The following is a 26,079-nucleotide window of genomic DNA, read 5'->3' as shown; positions in this document are numbered from 1 at the left end:
GTGGTGGAACCCTAATCTTCCTCTTTTCCTAGTATTTCAGGGGGCAGTGAGAGGACATGGTCCGCTATCCTTTTTCAGTGCAATGCAGCTCGGCAGGATGAGGACATTAAAGTCCTCTCTAATGAGCTATGTCTCGCCCCTTGCACCCAACCCACATCTAACCTCTGGTGGAGAGACAAGCATGTCTTACTAAAAGGAAATAAAACGATGAAAGATAATCATTCCCTGCCTCCGAGAATAACTGCATCCTGAATGCAGGTACGGCTGGGCCACCCTCCCATTGACATACAGTTTCTCTTAGGGCTCATGCACACCACCATGATTTCTGTCTGCATTTTTTGCGGGTTGAATGAGGACCCATTCATGTCAACAGGGCCACAAAAGATGCAGACAGCACACCATGTATTACCTGCATTCCGTGGCACCCACAAAAACATAGTGCAGGTGACGTACAGTGAGTGCCGCACTGCCTGCCTGTTACCGCCCGCCCTGAGCAGTGCTGATGCCTGCTGTGAGGTGAGTGATGGTCGGGGGGGGGGGGAAACATTAATTACAATGGGGGGGCCACTGTGGGAGACATGAAAATGGGGGCCACTGTCACTGTGGGGGACATTAAGTTTAATAAGGATCACTATGGACATTATTTAGAATGGAGGATCTCCTAGAAGGAAGCCAGCTCTGTGCAGTTCCAGAATCTGCTTAGATGCGGCTTTTATCATTAGTCTTATAAACCCTACGAAAAAAGTACAATTGGGATACGCGCTGCCTGCACACAGCCCAGAACCTCATTCCATGGGTCGTCAATGCCCACTTATCCCTAACCCTTAGAGGGAATGTTCTCAAATATTCCACAAGAAGCTGTATAGATAGATGAAATAACCCCTTTAACCTCTCCCCGCTGCGCTATATATTCCAGCAACCAGTGGGAGAAGGTCAGGAATCCCTGGTTTGTGCCTCAAGGCCTTGGTGTAGTTGGTGAAGCTGAAAAAACAATTCCCTAGGGTTGTCAAATCTTACATGAAACTGGTCAAACCTTTTGAAGACGTATGGACCTGAGGCAAAAATAAAAAACCTGCCATTTCCATGGTGTAAAGCCCGCAAGCTTAAAAAAATTCAGGTACGTGTGGGTTCCTCCACAGTGGAGTATACAAAGTGTACCTCTTAAAATGCAGCAGCTCTCCCATCTCTTTACCATTACCAGAATGGTGAGAGCAGGGTCCTATCAGTTCCTCCAAAGTGGCCTGAAGGGTGGAAGAACCAGACAGATGTGCGACCAATCTCCCAATAACTCCAAGTCCTTGAACCCCAGTTGTGCTGCCAGGACATACAAGCACCGATTCTGCATGGCTAGCACACCTGACTCCTCATTCCTCTGGAAGGTTTCTTCCATATCAACCTTCAGAAGATACCCTGAATCTTGTCAAAATTCCTGAAGGCCACCCACACCTGCGAGCCATGTAGTATGTGAAGTAACTGAGGCATTACAATCATTGAAGAAGGTTCCATCGTCCAGTGGGGGATGGGGGCAGCTGGCACCAGATGTTACCTTAACGCAAAACCTCCCTGTATTACCTGCGGCCTGTCCGGTCACCCTGTCCGGAAACATTTACATTTCAGAAATACAAACCGGATTCCAAAAAAGTTGGAACACTAAACAAATTGTGAATAAAAACTGAATGCAATGATGTGGAGATGGCAAATGTCAATATTTTATTTGTAATAGAACGTAGATGACGGATCAAACGTTTAATCCGAGTAAATGTATCATTTTAAAGGAAAAATACGTTGATTCCAATTTTCACGGTGTCAACAAATCCCAAAAAAGTTGGGACAAGTAGCAATAAGAGGCTGGAAAAAGTAAATTTGAGCATAACGAAGAGCTGGAAGACCAATTAACACTAATTAGGTCAATTGGCAACATGATTGGGTATAAAAAGAGCTTCTCAGAGTGGCCGTGTCTCTCAGAAGCCAAGATGGGTAGAGGATCACCAATTCCCACAATGTTGTGCAGAAAGATAGTGGAGCAATATCAGAAAGGTGTTACCCAGCGAAAAATTGCAAAGACTTTGCATCTATCATCATCAACTGTGCATAACATCATCCGAAGATTCAGAGAATCTGGAACAATCTCTGTGCGTAAAGGTCAAGGCGGTAAAACCATACTGGATGCCCGTGATCTCCGGGCCCTTAAACGACACTGCACCACAAACAGGAATGCTACTGTAAAGGAAATCACAGAATGGGCTCAGGAATACTTCCAGAAACCATTGTCAGTGAACACAATCCACCGTGCCATCCGCCGCTGCCAGCTGAAACTCTACAGTGCAAAGAAGAAGCCATTTCTAAGCAAGATCCACAAGCTCAGGCGTTTTTTACTGGGCCAGGGATCATTTAAAATGGAGTGCGGCAAAATGGAAGACTGTTCTGTGGTCAGACGAGTCACGATTCAAAGTTTTTTTTGGAAATCTGGGACGCCATGTCATCCGGACCAAAGAGGACAAGGACAACCCAAGTTGTTCTCAACGCTCAGTTCAGAAGCCTGCATCTCTGATGGTATGGGGTTGCATGAGTGCATGAGTGCGTGTGGCATGGGCAGCTTGCATGTCTGGAAAGGCACCATCAATGCAGAAAAATATATTCAGGTTCTAGAACAACATCTGCTCCCATCCAGACGTCATTTCTTTCAGGGAAGACCCTGCATTTCTCAACAAGATAATGCCAGACCACATTCTGCATCAATCACAACATCATGGCTGCGTAGGAGAAGGATCCGGGTACTGAAATGGCCAGTCTGCAGTCCAGATCTTTCACCTATAGAGAACATTTGGCGCATCATAAAGAGGAAGGTGCAACAAAGAAGGCCCAAGACGATTGAACAGTTAGAGGCCTGTATTAGACAAGAATGGGAGAGCATTCCTATTTCTAAACTTGAGAAACTGGTCTCCTCGGTCCCCAGACGTCTGTTGAGTGTTGTAAGAAGAAGGGGAGATGCCACACAGTGGTGGAAATGGCCTTGTCCAAACTTTTTGGGGATTTGTTGACACCATGAAATTCTGATTCAACATATTTTTCCCTTAAAATGGTACATTTTCTCAGTTTAAACTTTTTTTCCGTGATTTATGTTCTATTCTGAATAAAATATTAGAAGTTGGCACCTCCACATCATTGCATTCAGTTTTTATTCACGATTTGTATAGTGTCCCAACTTTTTTGGAATCCGGTTTGTATCTGCAATTGATAAAAGTCCAACCTAAGGTGAGAAGGCAATGGACCAATTGTCCCCAGTTTACAGTTAACTGATGGACTCCCAAAATTAGTAATGGTATCCATAATTGCTGCAACTGATCACCTAACCCATGGTCCATGTAAGGGGAAATACTCTCATTTCTCCCCTAGGACAAGCCTACAATATCCCTCAGAGCCCTTGTCAGACACGTCAGGTGCTCAATCACCATGGTAAAGATAAGGGGAGCACCCGCGTCTCACTCGCCTCACCAGTACTGGAAGTAATTAGTGATGTGCCTTAGTGGCAGCTTCTCCAGCAGTGTACATTATGGCGACCACCTGCCACCACCAATGAGCTGCACGTTACTCTCCGTGATGGAAATACAAGGCGCGGCACAGGCTCACTCGTCTCTGCACAAATAATTCACTTTATTTTCTATTAAGAAATGACAAAATTTGAATAATTTACAGAAGCTCCAAGAACGGTCATTTACTTGCAAACTCCATGATCTGTTCCTGTAAATAAGAGTGTGAAGGGTTAATCAGACTGGACCCACGCAGTAAGGCCACGTTCACACCATGTCTCGCCTACAAGTGACAGGATAAAGTCTGGTTTAGAATAAAGAAGTGCAGGGTCTAGTACAGCTCCTAGGGTCAGGACATGACTCAGTGATGCAGGGTCTAGTACAGCTCCTAGGGTCAGGACATGACTCAGTGATGCAGGGTCTAGTACAGCTCCTAGGGTCAGGACATGACTCAGTGATGCAGGGTCTAGTACAGCTCCTAGGTCAGTACATGACTCCGTGATGCAAAGAAAATGTCCTATTAAGGAGGAAAAACTAATTTGCACCTAAATACAAAAGACATACAGTACAGACCAAAAGTTTGGACACACCTTCTCATTCAAAGAGTTTGCTTTATTTCCATGACTATGAAAATTGTAGATTCACACTGAAGGCATCAAAACTATGAATTAACACATGTGGAATTATATACATAACAAACAAGTGTGAAACAACTGAAAATATGTCATATTCTAGGTTCTTCAAAGTAGCCACCTTTTGCTTTGATTACTGCTTTGCACACTCTTGGCATTCTCTTGATGAGCTTCAAGAGGTAGTCCCCTGAAATGGTCTTCACTTCACAGGTGTGCCCTCTCAGGTTTAATAAGTGGGATTTCTTGCCTTATAAATGGGGTTGGGACCATCAGTGGCGTTGAGGAGAAGTCAGGTGGATACACAGCTGATAGTCCTACTGAATCGACTGGTAGAATTTGTATTATGGCAAGAAAAAAGCAGCTAAGTAAAGAAAAACGAGTGGCCATCATTACTTTAAGAAATTAAGGTCAGTCAGCCAGCCGAAAAATTGGGAAAACTTTGAAAGTAAGGGCTATTTGACCATGAAGGAGAGTGATGGGGTGCTGCGCCAGATGACCTGGCCTCCACAGTCACCGGACCTGAACCCAATCGAGATGGTTTGGGGTGAGCTGGACCGCAGAGTGAAGGCAAAAGGGCCAACAAGTGCTAAGCATCTCTGGGAACTCCTTCAAGACTGTTGGAAGACCATTTCAGGGGACTACCTCTTGAAGCTCATCAAGAGAATGCCAAGAGTGTGCAAAGCAGTAATCAAAGCAAAAGGTGGCTACTTTGAAGAACCTAGAATATGTCAGTTGTTTCACACTTGTTTGTTATGTATATAATTCCACGTGTTAATTCATAGTTTTGATGCCTTTATAGTCATGAAAATAAAGAAAACTCTTTGAATGAGAAGGTGTGTCCAAACTTTTGGTCTGTACTGTAGATGTGTCATAAATATACGAGTATATAAACACTGAATGAATAGATCATTGAGAATTTATTTTTATTTAGAAATTATCTATTATACGTATTATATCGCCATATATATTCATGACAGATATACATATTTTATATACACTGCTCAAAAAAATAAAGGGAACACAAAAATAACACATCCTAGATCTGAATTAATTAAATATTCTTCTGAAATACTTTGTTCTTTACATAGTTGAATGCGCTGACAACAAAATCACACAAAAAATAAAAAATGGAAATCAAATTTTTCAACCCATGGAGGTCTGGATTTGGAGTCACACTCAAAATGAAAGTGGAAAAACACACTACAGGCTGATCCAACTTTGATGTAATGTCCTTAAAACAAGTCAAAATGAGGCTCAGTAGTGTGTGTGGCCTCCACGTGCCTGTATGACCTCTCTACAACGCCTGTGCATGCTCCTGATGAGGTGGCGGACGGTCTCCTGAGGGATCTCCTCCCAGACCTGGACTAAAGCATCTGCCAACTCCTGGACAGTCTGTGGTGCAACGTGACGTTGGTGGGTAGAGCGAGACATGATGTCCCAGATGTGCTCAATTGGATTCAGGTCTGGGGAACGGGCGGGCCAGTCCATAGCATCAATGCCTTCGTCTTGCAGGAACTGCTGACACACTCCAGCCACATGAGGTCTAGCATTGTCTTGCATTAGGATGAACCCAGGGCCAACCGCACCAGCATATGGTCTCACAAGGGGTCTGAGGATCTCATCTCGGTACCTAATGGCAGTCAGGCTACCTCTGGCGAGCACATGGAGGGCTGTGCGGCCCTCCAAAGAAATGCCACCCCACACCATTACTGACCCAATGCCAAACCGGTCATGCTGGAGGATGTTGCAGGCAGCAGAACGTTCTCCACGGCGTCTCCAGACTCTGTCACGCCTGTCACATGTGCTCAGTGTGAACCTGCTTTCATCTGTGACGAGCACAGGGCGCCAGTGGCGATTTTGCCAATCTTGGTGTTCTCTGGCAAATGCCAAAAGTCCTGCACGGTGTTGGGCTGTAAGCACAACCCTCACCTGTGGACGTCGGGCCCTCATATCACCCTCATGGAGTCTGTTTGTGACCGTTTGAGCAGACACATGCACATTTGTGGCCTGCTGGAGGTCATTTTGCAGGGCTCTGGCAGTGCTCCTCCTGTTCCTCCTTGCACAAAGGCTGAGGTCCTGCTGCTGGGTTGTTGCCCTCCTACGGCCTCCTCCACGTCTCCTGATGTACTGGCCTGTCTCCTGGTAGCGCCTTTATGCTCTGGCCACTACGCTGACAGACACAGCAAACCTTCTTGCCACAGCTCGCATTGATGTGCCATCCTGGATAAGCTGCACTACCTGAGCCACTTGTGTGGGTTGTAGACTCCGTCTCATGCTACCACTAGAGTGAAAGCATTGCCAGCATTCAAAAGTGACCAAAACATCAGCCAGGAAGCATAGGAACTGAGAAGTGGTCTGTGGTCACCACCTGCAGAACCACTCCTTTATTGGGGGTGTCTTGCTAATTGCCTATAATTTCCACCTGTTGTCTATCCCATTTGCACAACAGCATGTGAAATTGATTGTCACTCAGTGTTGCTTCCTAAGTGGACAGTTTGATTTCACAGAAGTGCGATTGACTTGGAGTTACATTGTGTTGTTTAAGTGTTCCCTTTATTTTTTTGAGCAGTGTATATTTGTATTTATGTGCATATCATTTATTTTTTTAACCATCAAACTCAATAAAGATAAATCTTGGACGAAGGAGGTTTTCTGGTCTTCAGCAGACTTCTCACCACACGGTCAAAAATTCCTAAGATCTCAGAAATGGATTCATCAACCACACTGTGGAAGAGGCATCCCTGACTGAGAAGAAGGTTTCTCAGAAAGATGCCACAGAACATCGGCCAGAAAATGGATGAGATCTGCATAATAGGCCCGATGGGGCCTATTACCTATAACACTAGGACAAGCCTACAATGTCGCCTGAGAGTCCTTTTCAGACACGCCAGGGGTTCAATCACCATGGCAAAGATAAGGGGAGCACCCGCGTCTCACTCGCCTCACCAGTACTGGAAGTAATTAGTGATGTGCCTTAGTAGCAGCTTCTCCAGCAGTGTACATTATGGCGACCACCTGCCACCACCAATGAGCTGCACGTTACTCTTCGTGATGGAAATACAAGGCGCGGCACAGGCTCGTCTCTGCACAAATAATTCACTTTATTTTCTATTAAGAATTGACAAATAATTTGAATAATTTACAGAAGCTCCAAGAACGGTCAGTTACTTGCAAACTCCATGATATGTTCCTGTAAAAAAGAGTGTGAAGGGTTAGTCAGACTGGACCCACGCTGTAAGGCCACGTTCACACCATGTCTCGCCTACAAGTGATAGGATAAATCTGGTTTAGAATAAAGAAGTGCACAGTCTAGTACAGCTCCTAGGTCAGTACATGACTCAGTGATGCAGAGCAGTGCACGGTCTAGTACAGCTCCTAGGGTCAGTACATGACTCAGTGATGCACGGTCTAGTACAGCTCCTAGGTCAGTACATGACTCCGTGGTGCAGAGCAGTGCACGGTCTAGTACAGCTCCTAGGTCAGCATATGACTCAGTGATGCACGGTCTACTACAGCTCTTAGCTCAGTACATGACTCAGTGATGCAGAGCAGTGCACGGTCTAGTACAGCTCCTAGGTCAGTACATGACTCAGTGATGCAGAGCAGTGCACGGTCTAGTACAGCTCCTAGGGTCAGTACATGACTCAGTGATGCACGGTCTAGTACAGCTCCTAGGTCAGTACATGACTCAGTGGTGCAGAGCAGTGCACGGTCTAGTACAGCTCCTAGGTCAGCATATGACTCAGTGATGCACGGTCTACTACAGCTCTTAGGTCAGGACATGACTCAGTGGTGCAGAGCAGTGCACGGTCTAGTACAGCTCCTAGGTCAGCATATGACTCAGTGATGCACGGTCTACTACAGCTCTTAGCTCAGTACATGACTCAGTGATGCAGAGCAGTGCACGGTCTAGTACAGCTCCTAGGTCAGGACATGACTCAGTGATGCAGAGCAGTGCACGGTCTAGTACAGCTCCTAGGTCAGTACATGACTCAGTGGTGCAGAGCAGTGCACAGTCTAGTACAGCTCCTAGGTCAGCATATGACTCAGTGATGCAGAGCAGTGCACGGTCTACTACAGCTCTTAGGTCAGGACATGACTCAGTGATGCAGAGCAGTGCACGGTCTAGTACAGCTCCTAGGTCAGTACATGACTCAGTGGTGCAGAGCAGTGCACGGTCTAGTACAGCTCCTAGGTCAGCATATGACTCAGTGATGCACGGTCTACTACAGCTCTTAGCTCAGTACATGACTCAGTGATGCAGAGCAGTGCACGGTCTAGTACAGCTCCTAGGTCAGTACATGACTCAGTGATGCAGAGCAGTGCACGGTCTAGTACAGCTCCTAGGGTCAGTACATGACTCAGTGATGCACGGTCTAGTACAGCTCCTAGGTCAGTACATGACTCAGTGGTGCAGAGCAGTGCACGGTCTAGTACAGCTCCTAGGTCAGCATATGACTCAGTGATGCACGGTCTACTACAGCTCTTAGGTCAGGACATGACTCAGTGATGCAGAGCAGTGCACGGTCTAGTACAGCTCCTAGGTCAGTACATGACTCAGTGATGCACGGTCTAGTACAGCTCCTAGGTCAGTACATGACTCAGTGGTGCAGAGCAGTGCACGGTCTAGTACAGCTCCTAGGTCAGCATATGACTCAGTGATGCACGGTCTACTACAGCTCTTAGCTCAGTACATGACTCAGTGATGCAGAGCAGTGCACGGTCTAGTACAGCTCCTAGGTCAGTACATGACTCAGTGATGCAGAGCAGTGCACGGTCTAGTACAGCTCCTAGGGTCAGTACATGACTCAGTGATGCACGGTCTAGTACAGCTCCAAGGTCAGTACATGACTCAGTGGTGCAGAGCAGTGCACGGTCTAGTACAGCTCCTAGGTCAGCATATGACTCAGTGATGCACGGTCTACTACAGCTCTTAGGTCAGGACATGACTCAGTGATGCAGAGCAGTGCACGGTCTAGTACAGCTCCTAGGTCAGTACATGACTCAGTGATGCAGAGCAGTGCACGGTCTAGTACAGCTCCTAGGTCAGTACATGACTCAGTGATGCACGGTCTAGTACAGCTCCTAGGTCAGTACATGACTCAGTGATGCAGAGCAGTGCACGGTCTAGTACAGCTCCTAGGTCAGTACATGACTCAGTGATGCACGGTCTAGTACAGCTCCTAGGTCAGTACATGACTCAGTGATGCAGAGCAGTGCACGGTCTAGTACAGCTCCTAGGGTCAGTACATGACTCAGTGATGCACGGTCTAGTACAGCTCCTAGGTCAGTACATGACTCAGTGGTGCAGAGCAGTGCACGGTCTAGTACAGCTCCTAGGTCAGCATATGACTCAGTGATGCATGGTCTACTACAGCTCTTAGGTCAGTACATGACTCAGTGATGCAGAGCAGTGCACGGTCTAGTACAGCTCCTAGGTCAGTACATGACTCAGTGATGCAGAGCAGTGCATGGTCTAGTACAGCTCTTAGGTCAGCACATGACTCAGTGATGCACGGTCTAGTACAGCTCCTAGGTCAGTACATGACTCCGTGGTGCAGAGCAGTGCACGGTCTAGTACAGCTCCTAGGTCAGCATATGACTCAGTGATGCACGGTCTACTACAGCTCTTGGGTCAGTACATGACTCAGTGATGCAGAGCAGTGCACGGTCTAGTACAGCTCCTAGGTCAGTACATGACTCAGTGATGCAGAGCAGTGCACGGTCTAGTACAGCTCCTAGGGTCAGTACATGACTCAGTGATGCACGGTCTAGTACAGCTCCTAGGTCAGTACATGACTCAGTGGTGCAGAGCAGTGCACGGTCTAGTACAGCTCCTAGGTCAGCATATGACTCAGTGATGCACGGTCTACTACAGCTCTTAGGTCAGTACATGACTCAGTGATGCAGAGCAGTGCACGGTCTAGTACAGCTCCTAGGTCAGTACATGACTCAGTGGTGCAGAGCAGTGCACGGTCTAAAACAGTTCTTAGGGTCAGGACATGACTCAGTGATGCAGAGCAGTGCATGGTCTAGTACAGCTCTCAGGTCAGCACATGACTTATATTTTATATATATTTGTATTTATGTGCATATATTTTTTTCCCAACAAAGTCAATAAAGATAAATCTTGGACGAAGGAGGTTTTCTGGTCTTCAGCAGACTTCTCACCACACGGTCAAAAATCCCTAAGATCTCAGAAAAGGATTCATCAACCTTGCTGTGGAAGAGGCATCCCTGACTGAGAAGAAGGTTTCTCAGAGGAAAATGCCACAGAACATCGACCAGAAAATGGAGATCTGCATAATATGCCCAATGGAGCCAATACGGAGCAAAAAGAATTGGTGGGATGCCCTTTGACTTCCTTCTCCGGAGGATCCTGGGCACATGGAGAGGATGGATGATGTATAGGATACTTAAATCAATTCAGGGACACCAGGGTGTCTACTGCGCAGGCTCAGGGATCCCGCATTGTTCCCATGAAGTTGGGAAGCTTGTCGTTTAGATATGTATCTTAGGGCCCCCAGACTTGTCTTACCCACTTGCTGCACAGTTCCTCAAAGACATCAGGATGGAGGGACTCTCTTGGGTCTCTGTTGAGGAACTCCGCTATCCAAGTGTTCACTCCTGGAATGTGAACTGAAGACAGGGCTGGCACAGCGCCTATTCCAGAATTTTGGCGGACTCTGCCATCATCACAATGGCTATTACCTTGTCCAACTGAATCCAGATGGAATGTCCCCGAAGGAGCGAAGTCCAGTAAAGCCAGGAATGCTTGATTCAATCAGTGATCAAGTACTGGTGTAGGAAGAGGGGATTGGGTTCCTGGAGAACTGGGCCACGTTCAATGTCAGCTACAGACTATCATAGAGATAGGCTGCACCTCAATGGGGAAGAAGATGGCTAGAAGGTTGGAAAAAGGTTTAAACTAGGGACTTGGGGGGGGGGCGTAATTCAGGGGCGGATTGGGCCGACTGCCTTTCACATGCAGTTGGACTATGCATCCTATCAACTCCTGCTCTGCTTAGGAGTACCCCAAGTCCATATAAAGCCATCTATAGGGTGATACTTGGGCTATCCCCAAACACTGCTAGCATTCTGACAGTGTATGAGGATACCCCTGTAGCCCCATACACCCTACAAAGCACACTTCATACATAGGAATGTACATCTCTGTATACTATCTGAGCGCACATCACTTCAGATGCCCCATGTGCTTGGACAGCACGGCCTGATCGCGTTCCTTAGCTGCTTGGCTTCAGCGATCCAGACTTGACAGGGGTCCTATGTACCCTGAAACGCGTGGTGTCAGAATAAAGTAAAACTATATTCGACGCCTGGTTGTGTTCTGCGCCTTGTGTTATCCACCAAAAGCTCAACTACCACAGTCCGGCCCAGGACATTAATGGGATAACAATAAAAGCCCAATTTATTTCATAATCATAAAAAAAATGTAATGGAACAAAAATGCCAATAAACACATTTTAGCTGTATTTTAAGAAAAAGAATTCTATACAGAAAGCAGACTTTGGTGGTTTTCCCAGGATTCAAACACACAAATCTTGGGTAAGGGAAACCAGCACCGTACCAGTGTGCACCGCTATTGGAGAACCGTCATTAGTATTCCTGTCCAATGCTCTATATATCAGGAAAGTTTAGTTCCAGCAGCTGGTCACACCTGCTAAGTCTCCTACACAAAGTCCCGTGGTAGCAGCAAAAGACTAAGATACTCACTGATCTAAATGACCAGAACTTCCCACTAGGGACCCTCTCCTTAGTAAATATAAAACTTAACCTTTAATTCCAATGTTATTAACAAAAAACTAAAAAGTGAATAAAATGATCAGCTGGCCTCCATATGGAAAACCAATGTTTGTGGCTTTTCACGCAGTGATATTCCAGCCCCGCTAGTATAACGATGTGCCAGGTAGGTGCACTATAATACTGTAATGTCACTGCCGGGTGAGTCTTTGTAGCCACAGATTTACTAGCACTTCAGCATCCAATTGATAGAATATTCTGAAGTTGCTTACTCAATGTATCTACGGCCTATTCCCTCCATCACATTCAGCGACTCTCTCTATTTGTATACTCGTAGCACTTACGGCTGCTCAATCATCAGCTAGTCGCTGGATATAGTTTACCAGTTTTTGATGAGAATGTCAGCTTAGAACCTAGCCCTAGGCATGTTCTATCCCTCTTCCTAATATGCCCACGTTTGCGTCTTCATCAGGGGAAGCCATAACCCCTTATTCCCCTGACGAAGCAAATGAGAAGGCCATTAGGGATATTAGGGACCGATAGGCCGCCTCTACCTGTGGCCGCAAACATGACATACGTAGGGGTGATGTAAACCCCTAGGTACTTCAGTGTCGTATCCGACCACCGATAAGGAAAGCTGCTTCGGAGCAATGCAAGGTCCTGGGCGGATATAAGGACAGGTAGGGCCTCTGTTTTGGAAGTACTGACCTTATATCCTGACAGGGGCGCCTAGGTTTAAATAAAGCCAATGTTGCACCCCAAACCTTCTTCAACATGTGTCTACTTTTTTATCCATGGGATTCTTCAAGGATCCCATATCTTCCAAGGGGAGGGCATTAGCATTAATTAAGGTCACTATCTGCAAGTATGTATAATGGAAAAAATAGTGCTGCTCAAAAAAGTAGTAAGCTGTGAGGATTACCACTGCTTTTACACACGGCACCATCGTCCTGTTGCTGTCCTTCACATGGCATTGGATCTGTCCAGTTACCTCTATACTACAGTAGATTTTGCCCTTTTCTCATATTCTAGAGAACCTTAATCCAGCAGTTTACATATTTTCCAGGATCCACACTTGTATACTGATTTTTATTCTCAGTACATATTCTTTGCACTTTATTGATAATCTCTATTGATATATGTCACCAATAGATTCTGCAGGGCTCGACTGATTGGTTTGCTTTGTGATCTCTATTTAGGACTTTGCTGTTTAGCTGCCTCTTACATTGGTAAACAACTCAGCATCAATGAGTTGTCTGATCTTCCTTTGCATGACTGGATTTGATTGTGACCTTTGACAGTGGTCACCAGTGCTGGTCAGTTTGCAGTGTTCTCCAGCGAACACATGCGGGCTGCCATCTTGACTCACCCGTCCGGCAATGCACAGGTAAGCCCTTACCTGTGCCAGTCTGAAATCAAATGCAGTCACCGGGAGCAGGCAGTTCCGAGAACAGCCGCCGGGGGCCTTCATCGGGCTGTTCTCGGAACTGCCTGCTCCCGGTGACCGCATTTGATTTCAGACCGGCTCCCGGCACAGACAAGGGCTTACCTGTGTATCGCAGGACGGGTGAGTCAAGATGGCAGCCCGCATGTGTTCGCTGGTGAACACTGCGAACTGACCAGCACTGGTGGTCACCCCAGAAACTTTCACTCATCCATTACTCATGCCCCAACTATGAGGGTGCTGATATCACTGACTAGAAAACCTTGCAGCTACAGTAAGGGAAAAAAATAATACACACCACTTGCTGTTGACTAAAACATCAATTCTATTAATTTGAATGTAGATGCTTTGGTATCAAGCTCATGGATTTCAGCAAAACCCATTCAGATGAATGCAATAGCTGAAGTATCTTTAGCAGAGTCACCACCAGGTTCAGTAACTGGTGCCTGACTGCCCCATTCCATTGTTGTCACCTGTACGGCCAGACATGGTGTGAACAGAATGTAAGCAAAGCAGAGGTGCCAACAAACCTTTAGTGGAGGCAGTGCATTTGTGGCCTGAAGGCCCAGAGTTCGTAGTAGCACAAATGGTGGCTGCTTTGTGTTGTACAACCTCTTCAACAGGTCAATGGTGGCCATTAAAGGCAGGTTTTGCCTCTGGCGTTCTGTCTCATACTCCAGAAGATGCCTTGTTGATCCTGTAAAACACAACAAGATGAATTATTGAGGAGTTTGATCTGCTGGACAGAAGAGCGCAGCCCAAGGCCTCAGGATTTGAGGGTTAGGGTGTGCGGTAACAGTAATGCGGGTGTTTATTCTGCGATCCACGCGCCAGGTTTCCCTGAGGTCAGTGCAGATCCATATATAAGCAATGCCCACAAATGTAACTATTTTCCACTAGCGACCCTAGGTCCTACACAAAATCATGACACAGGGTCCCTCAGGCAACTTCATAATTGCTTGTAAGCAGGGTGGATAAAAATCTATGATTTTTTTGATTTAAATCTGATTTTTTAAAATGCTTTGAGGAAAAAATATTACCATCCAAAGGTTATTCCATCATGAAATAAAGATTTGTTTTTTAATTATGTAGAATAAGGCTGTACGTAGACTCCCATATTGTGGAATGGATTAGGCAGTGGCTGAGGGACAGACAGCAGAGAGTTGTAATCCATGGAGTATATTCAGACCAAGGTCTTGTTACCAGTGGGGTACCTCAGGGGTCTGTTCCGGGACCCATATTGTTTAATATATATTGCAGAAGGCCTCGATGGTAAGGTGTGTCTTTTTTCTGATGACACAAAGATTTGTAACAGGGTTGATGTTCCTGGAGGGATACACCAAATGGAAAAGGATTTAGGAAAACTAGAGGAACGGTCAAAAATCTGGCAACTAAAATGTAACTAATGTAACAGTATCTGAGGAAAGTATCTGAGGAAAGGGATTTAGGGGTCATTATTTCAGAAGACTTAAAGGGAACCTGTCACCTGGATTTTGGGTTTAAAGCTGAGGGCATGGGCTGCTAGATGGCAGCTAGCACATCCACAATACCCAGTCCCCATAGCTCTGTGTGCTTTTATTGTGGAAAAAAAACGATTTGATACATATGCAAATTAACCTGAGATGTGTCCTGTACGTGAGATGAGTCAGGGACAGGACTCATCTCGGGTAAATTTGCATAGCTATCAAATAGGTTTTTTTTCCACAATAAAAGCACACAGAGCTATGGGGACTGGGTATTGCGGATGTGCTAGCGGCCATCTAGCAACCCATGTCCTCAGCTCTATACCCAAAATCCCGATGACAGGTTCCCTTTAAAAGGTAGGCAGACCATGTCATAGAGCAGCAGGAGATGCTGGCAGAATGCTGGGGTGTATAGGGAGAGGCATTACCAGTAGACAGAGGGGGGCGCTCATGCCGCTCTACAGAGCACTAGTGAGACCTCATCTGGAGTATTGTGCTCAGTACTGGAGACCATATCTCCAGAAGGATACTGATACTTTGGAGAGAGTTCAGAGAAGAGCTACTAAACTGGTCCATGGATTGCAGGATAAAACTTACCAGGAAGATTAAAGGACCTTAACATGTAGAGCTTGGAAGAAAGACGAGACAGAGGGGAGATGAGAGAAACTGCTAAATACATAAAGGGAATCAACAAGGTAAAAGAGGAGAGAAGATTTACAAGAAGAAAAACTGCTACAAGAGGACATAGTTTTACATTAGAGGGGCAAAGGGTTAACAGTAATATCAGGAAGTATCACTTTACTGAGAGAGTAGTGGATGCATGGAATAGCCTTCCTGCAGAAGTGGTAGCTGCAAATACAGTGGAGGAGGTTAAGCATGCATGGGATAGGCATAAGGCCATCCTTCATATAAGATAGGGTCAGGGGCTATTCATAGTATTCAGTATATTGGGCAGACTAGATGGGCCAAATGGTTCTTATCTGCCGACACATTCTAGGTTTCTATATGTGTAATTTTTTTGGTAAATAAATTCCATTAATCCATTCACAATGTCCGGCTCTTCCAGAGGTTTTTGTAAGATTATTGGGCAGTTTCTCTGCCTACAAGATATTATCACAGATGCTTGGTTTACTTTTTCAGTTCTCAAAACTGAATTTGACTCAGCAGAGATCACAGGCCTCTTCTTCACAGCAAAAATGTTATAACATGAACAGAGTTGAGAAAAATACCTTAATCCTAACTTCTACAAACCTATGAATGCAGAATCAACCTAATCAAACTAATATGAAAAGTTGTTTAAATCTTCATCTACTTGCATATTCTAAGTTATACCAGCAAGAATTATTCTTTATGTAGAAAAGGGATTTAAATCAAGCCTTACTGACTAGTGATTTAAATCAAATCCACCCTGCTTGTAAGAGAATCTGAAACGCAGCAGTGCCATAAATGCCACGTAGAAAGCTTCTGGAAAAAAAGCTAAAATACAATTACAGAGAACCTGTCACCATAAAACGCAAAGCTACCAGCAAGCAGCAAGTGATAGAGCAGGAGCAGCTGAGTGGACGGATATATAGTATTGTGTCAGAAACTCTTAACTTTAAAACTAATACATTTAAATCTCCACTTTTTTTTAATTAAATTATACACAGGGAGGTGTTATCAGTGTAAGTGTGTATACATAGATAGCTGTCAGTCACTGTCGGGGATATAAAGCAAATGCTTTATATAAAAGAAAGGATCAAAGGAAAAATGTCAAAGGGAAATGATCCTAGAGGTGGACATATAAAACACCTCAAAAATATTTTGTTGTTAATTTAATTATTTTGTGCAATCAGTAAAATAATGGTACAAGTTTCTATGCAAAAATATAAATTTATTATACAATAACTCAGAATACAATCAAAGCTTAATCAATAGAAAAACTCAATATGCAAGAACACACAGTGATATGCAGTACCCAAATTCGCCACTAGATGGCTCTAACATGACATACCACTGATGAAGGGAAAGGCTAATTCCCGAAACGCGTCTGGACCGGACACCTGTAAAGAGCACCTCCGCAATCATAAGCGTGGCCACGCTATGAAAATTGGAATTACAAGATAAAGGAAACATCACTGGAATAAGAATCTACAGACCAAAAAGGCGTCCTCCTTTGTTTCATGCCGGAAGACTAACAGGTACGGACGAATCAGAGATACAAGTCCCGTCCCAACTCCCGCGATAGTTCGGGGCAGCCGGCTAGAGGAGTACGGAGCGTGACGCCGGCATCATCCGGCGCCGCCCGACCCTCGTTTGGACATTAAGGAAGGTAAGAGATATTCTTCCTAACAATATATTGACCATCCATGAGGTTTTAAATATCAACGGCCACCAAGATTGTGACCATACCAGAGACTTGCACCCTGCAATATTTGTGATACGCCAAAGGATGCAATTACTGACATAGCTATATTCCGGATATTTACCTGTTCCTTATGCGGATTAATATATATGGGACAGGAATCTATATTTATTAGAAATCTGGTATCACTAGCCAGTTGATCATTGTGTTCAACAGCAACCACGTTGGCAGTATCCACTATACCGTTTGGACTTTGTGTTATATATCAGAAGTGCCACAATATAATATATTGATTCTCCATTGATTACAGTATTTTAATGATGTTTTAATCTATTTTATATAATTTGTTATACACGTGCTAAACCTACAATTGATTTAATAAAATTTTAGATTGTATAAGTCCAAGTGAAGTGTGCTCACCCATTACTTTAGTATTTAATTGTTTATACCTGATCAGAGGGTGGGTGTCCCTCTAATTTGGGTTAGCAGCACCTGTTCCTATAATCCGTTCGGAGTGAGCCACCATATTGAAATTATGTAATACAAGCGTCCTGGCGACAATTATGAGATATACACAATAGTGATAAGGACAGATACGAACCCTTGCTCTGCTCAAACTATGACCAATCTCGGATATCGGGTAGTATTGCTACATAAGTTATAAATTATCAAGCCTGATATGACTATGGAATGAATATTCCAATCAGATTCTCTCTGATATCAATATTAGATCTTTTATTCAGTAATATGCATCTTTACTGAATAGTGATAATATTGATGTAGTACATCTAATATTTCACATCCGCAATAAAGCAGGGAGTTGCTAAATATCAGGCCAATAAATTTAATCAATACTACACATAATAAAGTTATACGTTACCCGAAAATGCAGGTGATATGCAGAGTCTAAGGGAAGTCAGCTCTAAGATACGTTCTGATCATTGGGATTTTTCTCCTGGGGTCTCTCCTTTCTTTCTTTGTTTCTCTGTCTTCTATTGCTCCCTGTTGTTCTTTTTTTCCCTTTGTGTGTGTGATTTATGATCACAAACTTATCAGTTAGACACACCTTCCTAACTTGGAGTTTTCCAATCATTGTCGGTTAGGCGCGTACATATGATAATGACTGTGATGTCACTGTATCACTCAGATGCATTTCAGCTGTTGGTGCAATGTTACCTATTCATACCTAGGTGGCACTATTGCATAAGCTACTAGCATCATCACTATTAAGGGTTAACTGTCCAGGTCTGATTTCTCTTACATTCTATACACATAAAATAAATAAATATATATAAATATATATATATATATATATATATATATATATATATATATAGTTTGGACAGACCTTCTCATTCAAAGAGTTTTCTTTATTTTCATGACTATGAAGGCATCAAAACTATGAATTAACACATGTGGAATTATATACATAACAAACAAGTGTGAAACAACTGAAAATATGTCATATTCTAGGTTCTTCAAAGTAGCCACCTTTTGCTTTGATTACTGCTTTGCACACTCTTGGCATTCTCTTGATGAGCTTCAAGAGGTAGTCCCCTGAAATGGTCTTCACTTCACAGGTGTGCCCTGTCAGGTTTAATAAGTGGGATTTCTTGCCTTATAAATGGGGTTGGGACCATCAGTTGCGTTGAGGAGAAGTCAGGTGGATACACAGCTGACAGTCCTACTGAATAGACTGTTAGAATTTGTATTATGGCAAGAAAAAAGCAGCCAAGTAAAGAAAAACGAGTGGCCATCATTACTTTAAGAAATGAAGGTCAGTCAGTCAGCCGAAAAATTGGGAAAACTTTGAAAGTAAGGGCTATTTGACCATGAAGGAGAGTGATGGGGTGCTGCGCCAGATGACCTGGCCTCCACAGTCACCGGACCTGAACCCAATCGAGATGGTTTGGGGTGAGCTGGACCGCAGAGTGAAGGCAAAAGGGCCAACAAGTGCTAAGCATCTCTGGGAACTCCTTCAAGACTGTTGGAAGACCATTTCAGGGGACTACCTCTTGGAGCTCATCAAGAGAATGCCAAGAGCGTGCAAAGCAGTAATCAAAGCAAAAGGTGGCTACTTTGAAGAACCTAGAATATGACATATTTTCAGTTGTTTCACACTTGTTTGTTATGTATATAATTCCACATGTGTTAATTCATAGTTTTGATGCCTCTTTGAATGAGTAGGTGTGTCCAAACTTTTGTGTCTGTACTGTATAAACACCTACGGATTCCATGGACAGGATACAGACCAGAAGCTAATAATCTGCTATTGGGTAAGGCTACGTCCACACTTGCGTTTTTGCTGGATCCAGCAGGGTTCAGCAAAAACGCTTCAGTTACTGATAATACAACCATCTGCATTTGTTATGAAAGGATCCGGTTGTATTATCTTTAACATTGCAAAGACGGATCCGTTGTGAACTCCATTGAAAGTCAATTGGGGACGGATCATATTTTTTTTGTGTCAGAGAAAACGGATCCGTCCCCATTGACTTGCATTGGGGGTCAGGACTTGGACGGAAAGCAAACTACAACATGTTACGGTTTGCTCTCCGGTCTGGGAACACAACTAAACGGAACAGAATGCATTTTGGAGCATTACGTTCTGTTCAGTTTTGTTCCCGTTGAAAATGAATGGGGACAAAACTGAAGCGTTTTTTTCCCAGTATTGAGCCCTTATGACGGATCTCAATACCGGAAAACTAAAGCTCTAGTGTGAAAGTAGCCTAAATTCTGTAACACTCCTCTCACCACAGGATCAGGTACTGGGAGGCGGGCGTATGGGGCAGCGGTCTACTGTCCATCTGGAGAGAAGTGTGCGAGACTCAATAATTACCCAGGTCTTGGCCATCAAACGCGGCTCTGCTCAGATGATGAACCAGGCTGGCTACATCCCCAAAGCCCATATTCACACCCTGACCAGCGAGAGGGTGCACTCTGTGTGCAGCATCCCTGCAGAGACAGAAACCAAGACTTAGCTCCAATGTGAGGGCGCTGCAATCTCCTCATTCCACCGACAGACTCGCACCCGATTAAAGCCACACGCTGGCGGACGTATTCAGTAGCGTGACCCAGCCCTAACGGGAAAGATGCCCTGCTCTTGTGTCCCATGTGGGAAACACTGGGAGGAAGCTGGCGGGTAGAAGAACCAGAAGGCCTCATGAAGGACACAGCCGAGTGCAAAAGAGATCCAGCCGAGGAGACAAAATCCGAATGGTGCTCGCTGCTCCACTATGAAGAGACAAAAAACGTGAAAGCAACTTGGCCAATGCTAGACTGATATTACAGGTTGGAAACAGACTTACAAAAGCTGAATTCACCGCATCAACAAAACTCTCATCATCCATCCTTATAAGCTGTGAGGCGTGATCTGGAGATGTGGACCAGACTAAGGAACTCCATGTGTCCGACAGCTGCGCCAATAAACCAGCAAAAAGGAAGAAACACAACTTTTTATTTAAAAAAAAAAAAAGGGAAAGAGAGAGAAAGAGAGAGAAAGAGAGAGAAAGAGAGAGAAAGAGAGAAAAAGAGAGAGAAAGAGAGAGAAAGAGAGAGAAAGAGAGAAAAAGAGAGAGAAAGAGAGAGAAAGAGAGAGAAAGAGAGAGAAAGAGAGAGAAAGAGAGAGAAAGATAGATAGATAGATAGATAGATAGATAGATAGATAGATAGATAGATAGATAGATAGATAGATAGAGAGAGATAGAGATAGAGATAGAAGGCAGGGAGAGCATGGAAAGCCTTAATCCATTTCTGAATTTAAAAACCCCGACTACCGCATCAGCAGAATTAGTGATCTGCCCCGAATCTCATCTATATAAAAGTCACTACACCAAATTCAGCTTTGTCCTGATACTCCCTATAACACCACTTAACTAAAAAATAATGTAAAGTTAAAAACTCTGGGCAAGCTGAACACAAGGGCAGCAGTGCGGTCAGCCAGTACCACAGCGCATGAGCAGGCTTCTATGGAAAATGTGGGAGCGCCTACACCTGGAAAGGGGCATCAGATGGCGAAATCTAACGCACAGGAAAATGTGTGCACTGCATACAGACTAAACCAAGGGAAGCTGCCGGGCACAATGCATTGTAGGGCAATCTCAAAAAACTCGCACGATAACGATATATATAGTAACATAGTTTATGAGGCAGAAAAAAGCCCTCTGTCTATCCAGTTCGGCCTGGTATCCTTCATGTTGATCCAGAGGATAGCAAAAAAAAAAAAAACCTGTGAGGTAGAAGCCAATAGAGGGGGGGGGGGGGGGGGGGGGGGGGATTTCTTCCCAACTCCAATCAGGCAATCAGAATAACTCCCTGGATCTACGACCCCTCTCTAGTAGCTATAGCCTGTAATATTATTACACTCCAGAAATACATCCAGGCCCCTCCTGAACTCTTATAGTGAACTCACCATCACCACCTCCTCAGGCAGAGAGTCCATAGTCTCACTGCTCTTACCGTAAAGAGTCCATAGTCTCACTGCTATTACAGTATAGAGTCCATAGTCTCACTGCTCTTACAGTAAAGAGTCCATAGTCTCACTGCTCTTACAGTACAGAGTCCATAGTCTCACTGCTCTTACAGTACAGAGTCCATAGTCTCACTGCTCTTACAGTATAGAGTCCACAGTCTCACTGCTCTTACAGTATAGAGTCCACAGTCTCACTGCTCTTACAGTAAAGAGTCCATAGTCTCACTGCTCTTACAGTAAAGAGTCCACAGTCTCACTGCTCTTACAGTAAAGAGTCCACAGTCTCACTGCTCTTACAGTACAGAGTCCATAGTCTCACTGCTCTTACAGTATAGAGTCCATAGTCTCACTGCTCTTACAGTAAAGAGTCCATAGTCTCACTGCTCTTACAGTAAAGAGTCCATAGTCTGACTGCTCTTACAGTAAAGAGTCCACAGTCTCACTGCTCTTACAGTATAGAGTCCACAGTCTCACTGCTCTTACAGTATAGAGTCCATAGTCTCACTGCTCTTACAGTATAGAGTCCATAGTCTCACTGCTCTTACTGTAAAGAGTCCATAGTCTCACTGCTCTTACTGTAAAGAGTCCATAGTCTCACTGCTCTTACAGTATAGAGTCCACAGTCTCACTGCTCTTACAGTATAGAGTCCACAGTCTCACTGCTCTTACAGTAAAGAGTCCATAGTCTCACTGCTCTTACAGTATAGAGTCCATAGTCTCACTGCTCTTACTGTAAAGAGTCCATAGTCTCACTGCTCTTACTGTAAAGAGTCCATAGTCTCACTGCTCTTACAGTATAGAGTCCACAGTCTCACTGCTCTTACAGTATAGAGTCCACAGTCTCACTGCTCTTACAGTAAAGAGTCCATAGTCTCACTGCTCTTACAGTAAAGAGTCCATAGTCTGACTGCTCTTAAAGTATAGAGTCCACAGTCTCACTGCTCTTACAGTATAGAGTCCATAGTCTCACTGCTCTTACAGTAAAGAGTCCATAGTCTCACTGCTCTTACAGTAAAGAGTCCATAGTCTCACTGCTCTTACAGTAAAGAGTCCATAGTCTCACTGCTCTTACAGTATAGAGCCCATAGTCTCACTGCTCTTACAGTAAAAAGTCCATAGTCTCACTGCTCTTACAGTATAGAGTCCAGTCTCACTGCTCTTACAGTATAGAGTCTATTGTCTCACTGCTCTTACAGTAAAGAGTCCATAGTCTCACTGCTCTTACTGTAAAGAGTCCATAGTCTCACTGCTCTTACAGTAAAGAGTCCATAGTCTTACTGCTCTTACAGTAAAGAGTTCATAGTCTCACTGTTCTTAGAGTAAAAAATCCTCTTCTATGTTTGTGTACAAACCTTCTTTCCTCCAGACGCAGAGGATGTCCCCTCATCACAGTCACGGGGATAAATAGATGATGGGAGTGATCTCTGTACTGACCCTGATATATTTATATATAGTTATTAGATCCCCCCTCAGTCGCCTTTTTTCTAAAGTGAATAACCCTAATGCTGATAATCTTTCAGGGTACTGTAGTCCACCCATTCCAGTTATTACTTTAGTTGCCCTCCTCTGGACCTTCTCCAGCTCTGCTATCTCTGCCTTGTTCACAGGAGCCCAGAACTGTACACAGTCCTCCATGTGTGGTCTGACTAGTGATGTGTAAAGTGGCAGGACTATCTTCTCATCACCGCCATGATGCAACCCAAAATATGATAAATATCTAACGTCTCCTTGTATCCCCCATACGGTAGAACGTCTCCTTGTATCCTCCATAAGGTATAATGTCTTCTTGTATTCCCCAATTGGTATAGCGTCTCCTTGTACCCTCCATACGGTATAATATCTCCTCGTATACTGATCGGTGGGGGTCTGACTCCTGGCACCCTTGCTGATGAGCTGTTTGGAGAGGCTGTGGCACAGCACCATTGGATGGCGGCTGCGCTTGGTATTACTGCTCAGGACCATTCTCTTGAATGAGCAGAAACTAGGCCATATGACTGATGAATGTCATGCCATTGGCCTATGAAGCAATGGTGCGGCCTCACCTGGACTACACAGTTCCGTTCTGGGCACTGGGAAACTGAAACTTGTATATCTCATAAAGGAAACAGGTTCTTGGCAATAACTAAAGACAATTACCTCTCCCAACTGGTTCAGGACCCGACTAGAGGGACGGCCATACTGGACTTAGTATTAACCAATAGGCCTGACAGAACAACAGACGTGCAGGTCGGGGGACACCTGGGAAATAGTGACCAGAAAGTAATAACCTTCCAATTATCATTCAAAAGAGGGTTTCTACAGGGAGGAACAAAAATACAATCTTCAAAAAAGCTAAAATTTAGCTAAGAGAGGCCGTAGGCCCATCTAACTGGGACAAAGTCCTCAAAAATAAAAATACAGCCACAAAATGGGATATCTTTAAAAACATCCTAAAATCTCATTGTGAGAGGTACATACCGTATGGGAATAAAAGGTTAAGGAACAAAAAGAAACCAATGTGGATAAACAGAACTGTAAAGAAAGCAATAAATGACAAAAAGAAAGCATATAAATCACTAAAACAGGAGGGTAGCACGGAAGCACTGAAAAACTAAGGAAAAAAAATAGAACATGTAAAAAAACAAATAAAAGCAGGCAAACTAGAGACCGAGAGATTAATTGCCAAAGAGAGTAAAACTAACCCTAAAATGTTCTTCAATTATATGAATGTTAAAAAGTATAAATCTGAAGGTGTCGGCCCTCTACAGAGTGATGAGGGGGGAGTTGCAGAGAGCAACAAGGAGAAGGCAAAGCTGTTAAATATTTTTTCTCCACTGTATTCACTGAGGAAAATAAACTGTCAGATGAAATTCAGAATGTAAAAATAAATTCCCCATTAAAAGTGTCCTGTCTGACCCAGGAAGAAGTACAGCGGCGTCTGAAAAAGATTAAAATAGACAAATCACCGGGACCAGATGTCATACACCGCTGTATCCTTAGAGAATTAAGTAATGTCATAGCCAAACCCTTATTTCTGATATTTAAGGACTCTATACTGACAGGGACGTTCCACAGGATTGGCGGATAGCAAATATGGTGCCAATATTCAAAAAGGGTGCAAAAACAGACCCGGGAACTATAGGCCGGTAAGTTTAACATCTGTTGTGGGTAAACTGTATGAAGGTTTTCTAAGAGATGCTATCTTGGAGCATCTCAACGGAAATAAGCAAAAAACGCCATATCAGCATGGCTTCATGAGGGATCGGTCATGTCAGACTAATTTAATCAGTTTCTATGAGGAGGTAAGTTCTAGACTTGACAGCAGTGAATCAATGGATGTCGTATATCTGGACTTCTCCAAAGCATTTGACACTGTACCGCATAAAAGGTTAGGATATAAAATGAGAATGCTCGGACTGGGAAAAAACGTCTGTATGTGGGTAAGTAACTGGCTCAATGGGTGGTTATTAACGGTACACACTCAGATTGGGTCACTGTCACTAGTGGGGTACCACAGGGGGTCAGTATTTGGCCCTATTCTCTTCCATATATTTATTAATGATCTTGTAGAAGGCTTGCATAGTAAAATATCAATTTTAGCAGATGACACTAAACTTTGTAAAGTAATTAACACTGAAGAGGACAGTATAATTATATATATATATACACTGCTCAAAAAAATAAAGGGAACACAAAAATAACACATCCTAGATCTGAGTTAATTAAATATTCTTCTGAAATACTTTGTTCTTTACATAGTTGAATGTGCTGACAACAAAATCACCCAAAAATAAAAAAATGGAAATCAAATTTTTCAACCCATGGAGGTCTGGATTTAGAGTCACACTCAAAATTAAAGTGGAAAAACACACTACAGGCTGATCCAACTTTGATGTAATGTCCTTAAAACAAGTCAAAATGAGGCTCAGTAGTGTGTGTGGCCTCCACGTGCCTGTATGACCTCCCTACAACGCCTGTGCATGCTCCTGATGAGGTGGCGGACGGTCTCCTGAGGGATCTCCTCCCAGACCTGGACTAAAGCATCTGCCAACTCCCAGACGGTCTTTGGTGCAACGTTGGTGGATAGAGCGAGACATGATGTCCCAGATGTGCTCAATTGGATTCAGGTCTGGGGAACGGACGGGCCAGTCCATAGCATCAATGCCTTCGTCTTGCAGGAACTGCTGACACACTCTAGCCACATGAGGTCTAGCATTGTCTTGCATTAGGAGGAACCCAGGGCCAACCGCACCAGCATATGGTCTCATAAGGGGTCTGAGGATCTCATCTCGGTACCTAATGGCAGTCAGGCTACCTCTGGCGAGCACATGGAGGGCTGTGCGGCCCTCCAAAGAAATGCCACCCCACACCATTACTGACCCAATGCCAAACCGGTCATGCTGGAGGATGTTGCAGGCAGCAGAACGTTCTCCACGGCGTCTCCAGACTCTGTCA

General features: G+C 44.2%; 1 protein-coding gene and 1 long non-coding RNA gene across 3 annotated transcripts in view; one reads left to right on the top strand and one right to left on the bottom strand.

Annotated features, from left to right (window-relative positions):
- Positions 1–3,665: 3,665 nt before the first annotated feature.
- COQ6 (coenzyme Q6, monooxygenase) overlaps positions 3,666–26,079 on the bottom strand; it is a 50,384-nt gene continuing 27,970 nt past the window's right edge. Inside the window, exons 9-13 of one of the 2 annotated variants that reach the window (XM_040412344.1) lie at positions 20,483–20,590; positions 20,206–20,408; positions 20,014–20,129; positions 13,898–14,064; positions 3,666–3,741 (exon numbers count right to left, since the gene is read on the bottom strand). In XM_040412344.1, coding sequence (XP_040268278.1) covers positions 3,712–3,741; positions 13,898–14,064; positions 20,014–20,129; positions 20,206–20,408; positions 20,483–20,590 — 624 coding nt within the window. In that variant the 3' untranslated portion in view covers positions 3,666–3,711. Of the gene's footprint in view, positions 3,742–7,238; positions 7,353–13,897; positions 14,065–20,013; positions 20,130–20,205; positions 20,409–20,482; positions 20,591–26,079 lie in introns of those variants that run through there. The other variant, XM_040412346.1, reaches the window with a different exon arrangement.
- Positions 8,045–9,631, top strand: LOC120982299. Its single transcript, XR_005774876.1, has 3 exons — positions 8,045–8,510; positions 8,555–8,957; positions 9,002–9,631. It is a non-coding gene; the product is annotated as an uncharacterized LOC120982299 (long non-coding RNA).

This window comes from Bufo bufo, chromosome 11 (assembly GCF_905171765.1).
Source record: "Bufo bufo chromosome 11, aBufBuf1.1, whole genome shotgun sequence".
NCBI lineage: Eukaryota > Metazoa > Chordata > Amphibia > Anura > Bufonidae > Bufo > Bufo bufo.
Note: the sequence above shows the minus strand (reverse complement) of the source record. Positions and strands in the feature narration are given on the sequence as shown.